Genomic DNA, 13149 nt, shown 5'->3' with positions numbered 1-13149 from the left:
ATTACCACTTCCTTTTCTCACGGCTTTGTGCTGACCCTTTGTTTGCTTTGGAGAAGATTAAGGTATCAGTGGTGTGTCCTGGTAAACAATTTGTTTCAGTCTCCCATGATAGAATGTCCTAAAGGTATGCCAATGTTTGTGTGACTGAGAAGTTTTGACAAACCTTACTAGTATAGTGAGGTGCACGTCACATTTCTAAAACTAGTTTCTGAGTTTCAAACCTCAAATTACCATAGACAGTTTAGATAACTATGAAATGTTTGCAGTCAGCTACTTTAAAAAGATACTAGCTGTCATACTAGCTGTCATAGCAAAGATAGTTGAAATATGCGTTCAACTTGTCAGATTACTTATTCAAATATGGCATACACTACACTTCCTGGTAGCATTTTCTTACAGCTTCAGGAGTTTATTTCACTGAATACGAATTATTTCTTGATAAATCTTGACTCCCAATTGTTTTTCACCCATCAGATCTAGATAACACATATGAGGTGCCAGTAGACTGTGTGTCCTCATCATCCATATCACACAACAATGCTCTATACGAGCGCCCCGCTGAAGAGACCAGGAAACAAAGGGTCATGTGGGAGCCCAGCTCCTCCGAACCCCTCACACCCAACGGGAACGAACATTTCACAGACCTGGGCAGGTTGAACCTGCTGGAAGGTATGAAGAAATACATTATCTCATTTTTTATGTCATGTTGAAGTTGAAGTCCTCCTATACTAAACATAGTTCAGGTGGTTATAGTTGCACTATATCTGTTCTAATGCCCTTGGACCACACAACTTAAATCACTAATGGTAGGTCTTGGGGGGTTTGTGGAAAGACAGTGGTGTGTGTTCAACTAACATATACTCTTTACAGCTTCAGCTACTAAACACAATGCTTTGTAGGCAGATGCTAGCTCAAATGCAAGCATTTCTAGGTTTCCAAATTTTCTTTGGCTTCAAACTGTCAACATAAAGGTGTCAACATATAACATGCCAACCCAGGTTTTGTGGGTCTGATTATATAACTATTACTGTTGCAAAAGAAATATGAAGAGCACGTTGGAAAATGATTGTACAAGTACAATGTTTTCATCAATCAGATGTAAGATCAAATGTCTCTTGCAACCAGTCGACCCCGAAAAAGGCCAGGGTCAGCAGATTTTTGCTAGGGTCAGAAGAGTGACCGGCAACACAACAATTCCTTAGAAGGCCTTGCCCCAAGTAACCTGGCTTCTCAATCAAGCCCAGTGATTGGCAAATCAGATTGCTGCATTGAACCCATGGCAGACCCTGAGAAAAACTAGAAATTGGCAATCAATTGGATTTAAACCAAAATCTCATGAGGTTAGGCAGGACCCTTTGGACTTAACAACATCGGATGTAATTATCAAGAACTATCTATCAATGATGCTGGTTTAACCTTCAGCACACTAAAGTAGCAGTTTGGCACCCAATTCTCTATCAGTTACGGGGTATGAAGCAGAGAAAGGGTTAAAGACACTCATCTGATTTCCTACTTGTGAGAGAGTTGAATAAATTCTTGAATGACTCAATCACAAGTGTCAGAAAAAGTTTTGTTGTACAACTGTATTTGTAAGATTTTGAAATAAGCTGTAGAATTTCTTTTGCTGACATTCTACTTTATTTCATGTCATGCACCTAAATTTCTAGCTTAGGTGCCATGATGATGATACAAGGATCAAAATGAGAAATATCTTGAAAGAAATCTTATCTATTTTCAGTCTAATAATAGTAGGAGACAATATACAGCCATTGGGAATGACCTGAGTTTCTCGGTGCCTTTGGTAACAAAATCTTTTTTGTGAAATAACGTTAGCCATTGTACCCTATAAACTAAAATGCTTTGTAAGCATTCAAAGGCTGGTGGTATAAAAGTCAGACCATACCATCTAACCTTGTTTGTAGTTCCTGATCGATAAAGTATGACTTTACTCAAGGTACCGCGTACAATGTAATTAAGTGTCTGAGATCATCTGACCAAATTGCGAAATATGTTGGTTCGATAAAGGTAGGTAGGCAAAGGTAATCCAATAGCTTTTTTGAGGCTATAGGGGCAGTGGTTTGTTATCCACTGTGTCTGGGGCACGGTATTGGAAGGTAGAGCCCATCCCTGTCTTTCTACTGCCTTTCATTTCACAACTGAAGTACATGTACCCATTTTGCACCTGGGTGTAGTTAGGAAGGTACATGTAGTGTTAAGTGCCTTTTCCCAGGACACAACTTCCAGGAGTTCCTGGAATCAAATCCATGACCACTATCCACTAGATCAGTTATCACAGATCCACTTATCACAGTTAAATGCAGCATACTGTACCCTACATGATAGTGCCATGATTTTGGTCATCTGTAGTCTCCCGATGACTCCATTCCAGAAGCAACACATGGTTGTATGATCAATCTCAAGACAACCAATGTCAAATGTCCAAAACATTCTAACTTTAAATTGTGGGGAGTTCATTAAGAATGCAGATTCTGGCTCAGTGTAGGTTTGATTCATTTCGACTTTCTGCAGCTTCCTTCCCCCATAGCCTAATTAACTACAGTATGAGACTGATTGTGTGTCATTTTGCCACTCTCTTGAAACATCCATCCAAACAGGCACTTAGATTTCATGCCATGGTCAAGAGCTCTCTTGGGTTTCTTGATATCATTTCAAATGTTGCAAGGAGACATTTGAGAGCTATTTTAAGTCATGCCTGGAGACTTTGTGTTGATGGTTATGTTTCTTTCTCCATTCGATACCGCTGTCACACATTGATTCTGAGGGTGTTAGATTTATCTTACGTTACATGACTGGAATAATGCACCTTACAACGGTGGAGACCAGCACTGATTATAGACTTGATGAATGGGCGTATAAAGTGTTGGAAAGAGAATAGATTTCCCAAAGGTGGTTTGCGAACAATATTTTCTTCTACTTTTCTGTACGCAAGACACGAAAATAAATGAAGCGATTCGCATCGTTCGGCACTACCTGTCGGCCTGCTTTTCTTACTTATATTTCACTGACGGAATCCATCCTTTCTTTTGAGACATTAATGGAAATGAGGCTTGCCTGAATGCAGGATCAGCAAACAGTGAATTTGTCAAAGTCAAACCTAAGAAGACTCAGTCACGCACAGGTAGTTCCACTTCAACCATCCAATGTTATCCGGCTGACTGAACATTTCTGAAAGTAAACTTGTAGCACAGTGCTATGACTGACGATTGCTGCAGACAAAATATGCGTAACGCAAGGTCGAAACAGGGTAAATGTCAAAAGAGCGTAACTATTCTGCTGACCCTGGGCTTTCTTTGTGTGGTGAACCACTGGCACTAGGGATATGAATTTCTTTCCGACATATTCGTGACTCTGTTGCAACAGCCTTGACTTTCATCTTGTCATTCTGTTATGTTTATGCCCAAAATCTGAAAAAGAGAATCTATACCTTTACTTACTTACTTGGGCCTATACCTTTACCAACATCAATTTTTCAACTTCAATTTTGTAACTGAAAACATTTGTTTCCTAAACCTGAAGGTGTAAATCATTGAGATTCGTTGCTGAATATTAAGTCAGTTGCAGGAATAAAAGAGCAAATTAAGCCACCATGCTCACAATCAGTAAGATTAATACTAAAATAAGTTTAAACAATGTTCACAATTCTTTAGCATACAAGTATTACAACCTACTTTTTAGTGAACATTTGTGATCAAAGGCTATTATTAAACAAAAAGGCATCTCAGCTACTGATTCATTTTTCATTTGTTGCAGTTTTAGTAGTAGTATCTACTACTCAAAAGAAAGCTACTCCACTATATATCGGAATAGCTATATTCTATGTAAGTCTGATACAGAGGACTTTCTGGTAGTCGTGTGCATCAGACTGGTAATGTTAGCAGTGCAGCGTTACTAAAGAGAACAAAATCAATGAATGTGAATGCAGAGGTGTAATCTTGCAGTGCCCTCGCACAAAGAGCCAATTCTGGTAGAGATGGGCCATTAAATGGGGGTTGTAGTCAAACGATTACTGTGACTACAACGTGAAGGGCAATTAGGGAAGAGGTCATTCGTTGTTAGCTTTTGGAACTTCCTTCTGGCCGTGGGTTGTTGCACCACAACAATGTCAGCATGGAAGTAAAATTTGGGTAGTGCTAAAAGGCAAAAGTAAAACATATAGATATCTACACATTTTACAAATTCATATATAGTTTGTAAGCTAATGTTGTGGCAATAGAATATTCTACTGAATAAAGATTTTCCCTATGCTGTTTTTTTGCACATTAGAGATGCTTTATCAGGGGTGCCTAGGCATTGTACAAATCTTATGAAAAACACATAAAGGAATATGCAAAAATACAAATAGAAAATGCACAATAAAATGGTTTCCAGGATAAAAGTGTCCGTTTTTCATAAGATTCTTATATTTTCACATAGGCTTCATGCATTATTACACTGTGAAATATTAGCAAATTTGCATAGTGTTTCTTGAGTTTTTCACACATTTGTGTGGATTTCCTGGAATTCTAACAAATGCTTTAAGGCACCCCCGTTTATTGATTGGTAATCTATCGGGACATAACCAATGCTGTGAATTTCAATAACAATACAGGCATCAGTCAATGTATGTATGATTCTTTGATATGGTTTACAGATAAGATTGCCTTTTTAGTAAAACCTATTTTTCTTCGATTACAGATTCAAGAATGCACAACTACGTAAACGTTGTTGGAGGAAGTCATCAGGGTAAGACAATATCGGTAATACTTGTTTCAATTCTGTTTCACTAGAAGTGTAGTTTATCATTGCACTTTTAGTGGACAGAAACACAAAACCAAGGATACACTGATCTTTTGAGTTCAAGATATCAAAAATTATTGCACGCATCAGAAAAAATATATGAGACATATCTTGTCTAAAATGGCAGATATAACTACTAGTATTTGCATCTATAATTTATAAAATATCTTAGTTTATCTTTAACTTTCTTGGTGAAACATACCTGGAATATATGTCCTTAACTGGTCACCTTAGACCTTAGTGTTTCTTAAGGGCAAATATCAATGTCTGTGCACTGAAAATGTCAATCCTTGCCAAAATTACATACATAAATTCATATTTGAAAAGGAAAATATAGCATACTGTCACCAGACAGTGACCAGTCATGGAAATGTCAATGGTTAATTTTGCCACCAAGAAGGGAAAAATGATTTTGACATATTCCCAGTGTTCATAGAATTAGCAAGAATAGCAACTTTGAATACTGTAAATGCATTTACCTTTGTGGTGGTTTCATTGCACAGTTTGAGGCTGAGAGAAATTAGATGGTTCTTGGTGTTTGCAGTTTGCGTTCTACAGTAGAAGCACAAAACACGTCTTTGTAGTGTTATGATTTATAAGTAGTGGTAGAAGGCCTTGCAAAACTGCAAAAAGAATAGATATGTGGAGTGACTGTCTGTGTTTGTTTTCAGGAGGCGTGAGATACACATGTACAGACAACACCAAGGCAACAGGATACTGCACTAACAGCAACTGGGACTACCCGTCCCACCAAACAGTAGATCTCTGTGGAGACCTGGAACAGTTTCACCAGAAGTACCTGACTGTTTCCAAATTTTCAGCATGACAAAAGACATACTCTGGATCTGCAGCTTGCTTTATTAATAACCAGTGAAAGTATTATTGTGTTGAAAAGAGCCCCATCCTTTTTACAATGGATTTTTGGGGATGCCAAGAGGAGGACAAGACTTGACATTTTGCAAATTCTTTGGCACTGGTTTTTCATAGAGGGAGGGACATTCAAGATGGATCTTGGCATGAGACAGAAGACTGTTCTAGCGTTGTTGAGACAAGAGGAGCTGCACAGAAGTCTGTGGTTTGGTAAACAGCTGTCTGTACTAAGAACAAATCGGCCTTCAGCACCGAGGACAGGTGCCATGTACAGAAGCAAGTGTTTTAACACAATCTTAAAGACTAGATTTTCATGGATGTTGAGGAACTTTGTAAGGTCGTAGTTCACTGTTGCACAATGATGATGATGATGGTGATGCACTGGTGTATGTGTTACAGACTGCAGAACAGAAAGGGGTAACTTTTGCACATTCCATCGATTGTTCTTAGAACATGTTGGTGTGCCACTGTCTTCTGGATGCAGAAAACGAATTGCATTGTATCATACAGAAGTCACAAGCAAATCAGCAAGTGTCTAAAGAAAGGCACAAAACTTTTTAAGACTAAGTAATAGCTTTGGCTGCTGTGATCAGTTTTGGTGTCATGATTTTGTCAGTGGACTGAAAGTTCCTTACAACATGCAGAAATACAGGACTGTCTCATGCAATGAACAATAGACCAATCCCATAGCCCTGTCCACCTCTGTCAAACACATAAAAATGCATAATGAAGGCAACAAATATCTGATGGACATGCAGCCACAATTTGCTTGGTGGAATTGCTAATTGCCATTCTCTCATTGGTTGAATTGCTAATTGTGATGGACAGCCAGGATTGGTCTGTTGTAGGAGAGGGGTAGGATTGAGGTGGATGTACAGTGTGTGGGTGAAAATGTACAGCTTTCATTGCTTGGAAATAGTAGATGGCATACAAGAGCTGGTTTGGTCCAAACCAAAGGGTATCAGAATGGTTGAGATAGACAAAAATGAGCTGATGGTAAATACCATGCATGTGTGTAGTCCATGGTAGAATGCTGAATTATAAACTTAGAGAAGGAATATTGGCTGAAGGTGTGTGCTGGTGGGGACTACTTTAAGATAAGACTGATTTATTGGATGTAAGATGATGAAGTTGTACTCGTGTGTTGTAATATTGAACATGTTGTTTGTTACACTACCCAGCAGACAAGGATACCAAAACATGTCACAAATGTGTTGCAATAGATGATTGTGTTTCCACTATGGACTTTGATGTTAAGTTCAAAGTAAATGAAGAAGTGTTCCCCAGACAAAATAAGTGACATACAGGTTTGGCACATTTTTTGTTGCGCCATAACTTTGCCAGTGCCAAACTGTAGTAAAGTGCAGACAATAAGAATCTTCAAGGATCCAACTGCACATGCACAGGTCAAAGGTGAAGGCACCCAACTTGTTAACTTGTCTTGACCATGCTCTATACATGTCCATGTGTATATTGCCGCCTTTATTGGTTGGTTTGCATTACAATGAACAGATTTGTTTTATGTCTCAGGGGCCCTCACTTTTGACATGTGCATAAGGATCGGTGAACATGCCCATTCCTGTCTTCTGTTCCAACTTCCATGTATTGTATTTATTCTAATCATCAATAATAGCAATGGGACAAGTATGACAATAAGCTTGTTGAACTTTAATGGTGAACATAGACATATGGAAGCAATAGATTATGTAAAATTATGTGTAAATGATTTAATAGTTTCTTCGATGATCCTTTTGTGCATGAGATCAGGTGTTAAATTATAAGACTTAAGGCCACTCATTTTTAAATACATAGTTGGTGTTCTGATTCCTACCACATTCAAGCAACATCAATGATTCTTAACGTTCCACCTACTGAGTTAAATGGTTGTAGCCAATACATCTTTAGAGAGTAAACCAACCCTTAGTTGGGAAGAAGTAAACCAACCCATAAAGGAGGTTAGTCTCCCAACATACCCTGAGCTAGTGTGTTTTTCATCTTCTGTGAAATCATTCATGATTGGGGTGAAGCCCAGTACATTTGAAATTGATACATTCGCTTTTGTGGCACATTGATGACCAAGACTTGAACTGAATCATTTTAGTGGACAGTTAAAACTACATGCGCTGGTGAATGAAGTAAATGGACTACAGAGCAAAATTGTGTAAAACAAACCCAAAGCTTGAGTTGGATCGGTGAAAGCAAAACATCAGTGCACCATTTATCAAAGTATTGGGATGGCTTAAGTGGTTTAATGGTTTTGAATCTAATGTTATAAAAAGAAAACAGTCATTGATTTTTTTATCTGATGAATGATACCATGTTATTTCTTAATCTGTGAGAGCAGATACTGGCTTTTGGTCATATCAAACATGTAAGGAGGATTGGACTGTAATGTGATGGATTGTATGAATGAATGATTTATTGGTACAGCTGTAAAAATGTACAGTGCCATAATATATATATATTTATGTTCTTATTAAACAAAATGGCATCATGTTGGATGGCAATGTTAGCCTTGGTGTTTCACTAGAAATTACTATTTCTGGTATTATTGAATATTTAAGTCTTATTAAGAAATAGTGAACATAGCACTGTGAAAAACTGGTTTGAACATCAAGCTTCCCAATCCTAACTTTAGGTAAGTGGGGTAGCCAGTAATGTCTTATCATGTACATATACCTTGTACAATGTTTTCTATAACATACATAAACTAATCTTGCTCAGTGTATTGTCCTTGTTTTTCACAAGTCATCACCTTCACACAAAGGGCATGCTTATTAAAAAACATTATTTGACTGATTAATCCTCTGTAGACAATACAGTCAAGTGATTTTGGAGAGTTTTCAAGCGGACATGCTCAGCAGTTGTGCAGAAACGTGTCTGCAAACTGGAAATCAACTTGTAAAAAAACAGTGATATTTAAACTACTTCTGTGGAAGGTAAAGAAGGGACATGTATGTCCACCAGCTTTATACTTGTGAACATGACACTCGGAGGTCAATAAAGACTAGCCAATGGATACAATGAAGTTGCAGTGTCTCCCTTTTCTTTTGGAACTATCAGAACTTTACCATTTACTTAACACTATATGAGCAAAACAGTGAAAAACTACATATGTTAGAAGAAAGTAGCTACATCAGCACATATGATGGGCAGGTGTGCATTTTATTGCAACTTATTGTGGGAAAATAATTTGTAGGAGCAAACGTTATATGTTGTTGCTGAGTACAACAGTAACAGTAGACCGGTTGCATTTACCATGTAGCCTGTTGAAACATGACCTGAGCTGTGCTAGATGCAGCTCTTATCATTTAAGGGGAGGAGAACTCAGAATTACAACAGTACTGCTGAAAGACTATTCAACATTCTAGAATCCAATCCTTCTTTTTGTTCACCATCAACTTCTGAAGAGAGAAAATTATGGTGGTATAGAACTGAACTGAAGTAATAGTAACCATGATGTATGTTACTAATAGACATCCGAAATGAAGAAACAAACCAGCTTTCAGTATCAGGAATCTGTAATCTTGAACCATCCCAAAGGTCCATACTTGAACACATAGATGTTAATCTGCCTAACTGTGTGATTGGGTTTACACTCCTCATTTCATCCAGAGATCAGTGACGCTACCTAGCAGTACAATTTTTGCAGCAATCTGCTAGTCCCAACCTGCAATATGGTTCTCATGGTTGTTAGGCAACACTTTTGACGTGTTGAGAAGTGTTGTACTGTATATTCCCATAAATACATCTTTATTTACACTTTGTATTAAAACAAATTAAAAATCTTTTACATGGATTTTTTTCAATGCTGTTTTATACAGTTCCAACCTCTGTTGCACAAATTTTTAGATGTTTACCGATCTTGTTTGAGATGATCTTGTTTGACAATCTAGTTTCTTCACAGTTGTGACTATTCAGAGATCACATTACAAGCAAATAAAAGTATCTAACCATGCAGAACTGCTTAAATGAGAGCAGTAATTACTGTTGCAGTGACAATCATGAAACTTTACTCTGTAGTGTAAAAAACAAACAGTGACACAGATCAGTGACACAGATGATTATGATTATCTACACTATAACTAGTGTCAAAAACTAGCTATGCTATCCTCCTTGAAAAGTCCTGTCCAGAGGAAGCTATGTAACCCTTCCAGAATTCCTTGCAGTACACATTCCACATCCTGAGTCCTGCTATCAGTATTATACAAATCTGTTTACATTACAACAAGAAGCTGTGATTTAGCAAATACAGTCTGTACAGTTTAGTTCCTGGTACTGAGACACCTGTACAGTTCAGTTCCTGGTACTGAGACACCTGTACAGTTCAGTTTCTGGTACTGAGACACTTGTACAGTTCAGTTCCTGGTACTGAGACACTGGTTCACCACCTCCAGGAGATGCTGGTTCTCCAGCGCTGCTGCAACCCTCTCTTTGTCTGCAAGCTGCTTGTTTACTTCAGAAGAATAATAAAGACAATCTTAAGGTGCATAACCAATAATATACATGTAGGTGGCAAGATTAGAAATGAGCCGTCACCATGGAAGGACACTATGAAAGTGGCCAAAAGAATGGGATATAGATACATACCTGCATGCTCCGACTGGTGGGTACCTGGTGTAATGTGTACATCGACCTATAGAGTGCAAAAAACAAGAGCTATAAATCACTAAAAAAGCACAACACCCAGAATATGAGGTATTACAATTGGTACTTCTGCTACAGTACCGTGGAAAGCCACTTGGTGGCCCATATCAAAACTTAACCTTCATTTTTTCAACCACTTCTCCTCAACTCCTTGAGCTATACTGTCCGCAGACACACACATGGAACCAAAAACATAATGGTATGAGAAACACTTGCATAGCTTGGGAGGTTCCACTTCTTAAGTTTTAGTCTTAATTTTCTCCATGAACTTGAAAACCAAACTATGTACTTGTCCATTTCAACTAATGCTGCCGGAGGCAGGCAGTCAAGCAGTAAGATATCACTGCAATTATCTACAGCAAAGTAATACTTTGACATCAATATCTTAGGAAGATGTAAATGAGCACCATACCTTGAATCTGGTTGGTAGAGCCCTGAGCAGCTTAACTCTGATTGACAGGCCGATGAGTGTGGCCATGCTGCAGTGCGGGATCGTGGGGGTGAACTCTACTGACACGTGGTTGTTGTCCTCATCAACCTAACAAATAAAAACAACACTGAAAATATCATACAACAACAAAAAATGCAAAAATATGCATAAGATATGCATAATCATAGACAAAAATTATTGATCTGATTGAATTTCATACACATGTATTTTGTTACTTTTGATGACAATTTTCCCCTCACTATTTCAATATTTCAAACAACAACCATTTAAATGGAGTGAGTAGAATTTACAGATACAACAAGTGTCTGACAGAAGTAAAATGTAACTTCTATAGCATGGTAGAAGAAAAAGGTGGAAAATTGGATACAGGTTCCATTTTCACTGAAAGGGCTTATAATACACAACTTGTAAAATATGATACAACACACAGTTGCATAAACAAACAATCGTGTTAGTCAGGTGGAGTACAAGTGTATGTAACCACCAGCTCACCGTGATTCTGGACTGTTCAATAACATTCAGCTCCTCCAGGGTCAGAGGATGCTCAGGGTCATTGATGGACCTGACAAGATGTGCACCTGGAGTTAAGGACTGTTAGGCCTTAGGAGGAATGTTCTGGTTGGTTTCCGGATGTTTTGCCACCAAGTGTGAAACACATGTAACACAGCCAGAGTAATCTTGCCACTAAAATAAATACAATACCATACCAATAAAACAGGGAATCTGGTGATCCTCCTGGCAGTGATGACAAATCATCTAAACATGACGGAGTCTTAAAGGGATATATTGTAACAGTGGTGTTCAAGTACTGCCTATCGTCCTTGCCCAAGGGCACTAGTGCTTTTGTGGCGACGGTGATAGCGTTCGTGATTTGTGATCTGCCGACCCCGGTTCGATTCCGGGTAGGGGGCATGTTGTTTCTTTCTGTTCTTACTCGCCCCTCTGGTTGTTTCACTGGTTCCCATGCCGACCCTGTGAGTAACAGGCTAGCGGATGTGCCACACAGGGATGTCGAACTCGGAGATTCGAGGACGAATCTTGAAGAAAAGGGGGAGTAGTATAACAGTGGTGTTCAAGTACTGCCTATCGTCCTTGCCCAAGGGCACTAGTGCTTTTGTGGCGACGGTGATAGCGTTCGTGATTTGTGATCTGCCGACCCCGGTCGATTCCGGGTAGGGGGCATGTTGTTTCTTTCTGTTCTTACTCGCCCCTCTGGTTGTTTCAATATCGTAAAATTTTATCGCCAAAATTTCAAATTTTCTGAACTCTAAAATCTCCGGTCAGATTGACATTTCTAACTTATTTCCAACTTATCTGCGTCATTTTTTCACATTTCTAGCGCTAATCAACAACGGCAAAGTAAGCCACGACCAAATTCTCTTACTTCCGGGTAGCCTACCGGAAGTAAGCCGTCCATAGATTTTTTAATCGACCATTGCGGTCGCAGATCTTCAGAGCTTAGCGGGGACTTTCAACAAACTTCAGTAACGATTCGAGCGAACCACCGAACGCGTTCTAAAGCGCACTTTGATTTGCCGGAGAGTTCGATAAAATGGCGGGCAACTCAAGCGGCGGTAGAAAGTGCGCATATTTCAAGTCGTATCCAAACGTTGTTACTATTGCTGTGCAGTGTAATAAGGTAGACTCAACTCATAATGTAGAAAAATGATCGAAAACAGTGACTTTATTTTTTTACATTAACGTTATATCCCTTTAATGTGAACCAACTTGACTTCGAAAAAAATTATGTCCTGATTATGGTATGCATGATTCCTGTGGTCAGTGTACTCAAGGACCTCCTTGGTGTACTTGTATCAGTATCACCAACCAAAACCAAAAGCTAGAAGTTCTGAACCTCAATCAGATTTCTTAGTGGCATCTTAGGACTTGCTGTGATTGATAAGAAAGCTCTAACAGCAGACATGGCACTCCCTTCTCTTCAAAAAACTGTGCATCTTACATCGTATCTGTCAGCAAGTGACCCCCCTCCCCCATATTTACTGCAGCTACCATGCTGAATCATTGTCAGGTTTCGGCTCTCTGTGCCAAGAAAGGATATCAAATATTTCCCTGGCGTCGATCGCATCCTCCACATCTTCATTCAGCTCCTCTGGGGTCACCTCACGCTCAGAAGTGCGCCCGTAAAGCTGAGGGTTCGCGTTCTGCAACCTGTCTGGACTCGACATTTTTGGAACACCACATTACTAAATATAGGGGAGTAAAGGTCAAAGGTGACGAAACTTTCTTGTAGTTGTATACTTTTGGGAAATAGTTATAGCTTTATTATATATCAAGATACATTTAATTTGATATAAAAGATATCTCTGAAAGTTGTAAAGTCACATTAATTGTAAACTATGAAAATTTTTGGATTATTTTATATT

At 38.7% G+C, this 13149-nt stretch overlaps 2 protein-coding genes across 10 annotated transcripts in view; one reads left to right on the top strand and one right to left on the bottom strand.

Annotated features, from left to right (window-relative positions):
* Window positions 1-8695, top strand: part of LOC118417151 (docking protein 5-like) — a 42416-nt gene extending 33721 nt beyond the window's left edge. For 5 of the 8 annotated variants that reach the window (XM_035822562.1, XM_035822565.1, XM_035822563.1 and 2 more), the window contains exons 9-11: window positions 475-669; window positions 4696-4743; window positions 5469-8695. In XM_035822562.1, the coding sequence (XP_035678455.1) occupies window positions 475-669; window positions 4696-4743; window positions 5469-5623 (398 nt within the window). In that variant the 3' untranslated portion in view covers window positions 5624-8695. Of the gene's footprint in view, window positions 1-474; window positions 670-4695; window positions 4758-5468 lie in introns of all 8 variants that reach the window. The other 3 variants (XM_035822567.1, XM_035822569.1, XM_035822568.1) reach the window with 3 other exon arrangements.
* A 475-nt stretch (window positions 8696-9170) lies between these two features.
* LOC118417154 (cytosolic iron-sulfur assembly component 2B-like) lies at window positions 9171-12990 on the bottom strand. 2 transcript variants are annotated; one of them, XM_035822570.1, is made up of 6 exons: window positions 12825-12990; window positions 11258-11337; window positions 10727-10852; window positions 10258-10303; window positions 10048-10123; window positions 9171-9954 (listed from the first exon to the last, which is right to left on the bottom strand). In XM_035822570.1, exons 1-6 carry the CDS (start codon window positions 12949-12951, stop codon window positions 9933-9935), a joined length of 477 nt encoding a protein of 158 aa, XP_035678463.1. In that variant the 5' UTR covers window positions 12952-12990; the 3' UTR covers window positions 9171-9932. The 2 variants fall into 2 exon arrangements, with proteins under 2 accessions (XP_035678463.1, XP_035678464.1); XM_035822571.1 differs by having other exon boundaries at window positions 9171-10123.
* Window positions 12991-13149: the final 159 nt, after the last annotated feature.

Source organism: Branchiostoma floridae, chromosome 6, assembly GCF_000003815.2.
Source record: "Branchiostoma floridae strain S238N-H82 chromosome 6, Bfl_VNyyK, whole genome shotgun sequence".
Lineage (NCBI taxonomy): Eukaryota > Metazoa > Chordata > Leptocardii > Amphioxiformes > Branchiostomatidae > Branchiostoma > Branchiostoma floridae.
This window is presented reverse-complemented; position numbering and strand designations above follow the sequence as displayed.

What these genes read in the sequence shown, in the direction of transcription:
- LOC118417154 (XM_035822571.1), bottom strand. Translation starts at nt 12,951, where the DNA reads ATGTCGAGTCCAGACAGGTTGCAGAACGCGAACCCTCAGCTTTACGGG. An exon ending in CGACGCCAGGGAAATATTTG is followed by an intron (nt 11,338 to 12,824) that starts ATATCCTTTCTT and finishes CTCCAGGTGCAC; the next exon opens with ATCTTGTCAGGTCCATCAAT. An exon ending in CCACCAGTCGGAGCATGCAG is followed by an intron (nt 10,124 to 10,257) that starts GTATGTATCTAT and finishes ATTCTTCTGAAG; the next exon opens with TAAACAAGCAGCTTGCAGAC.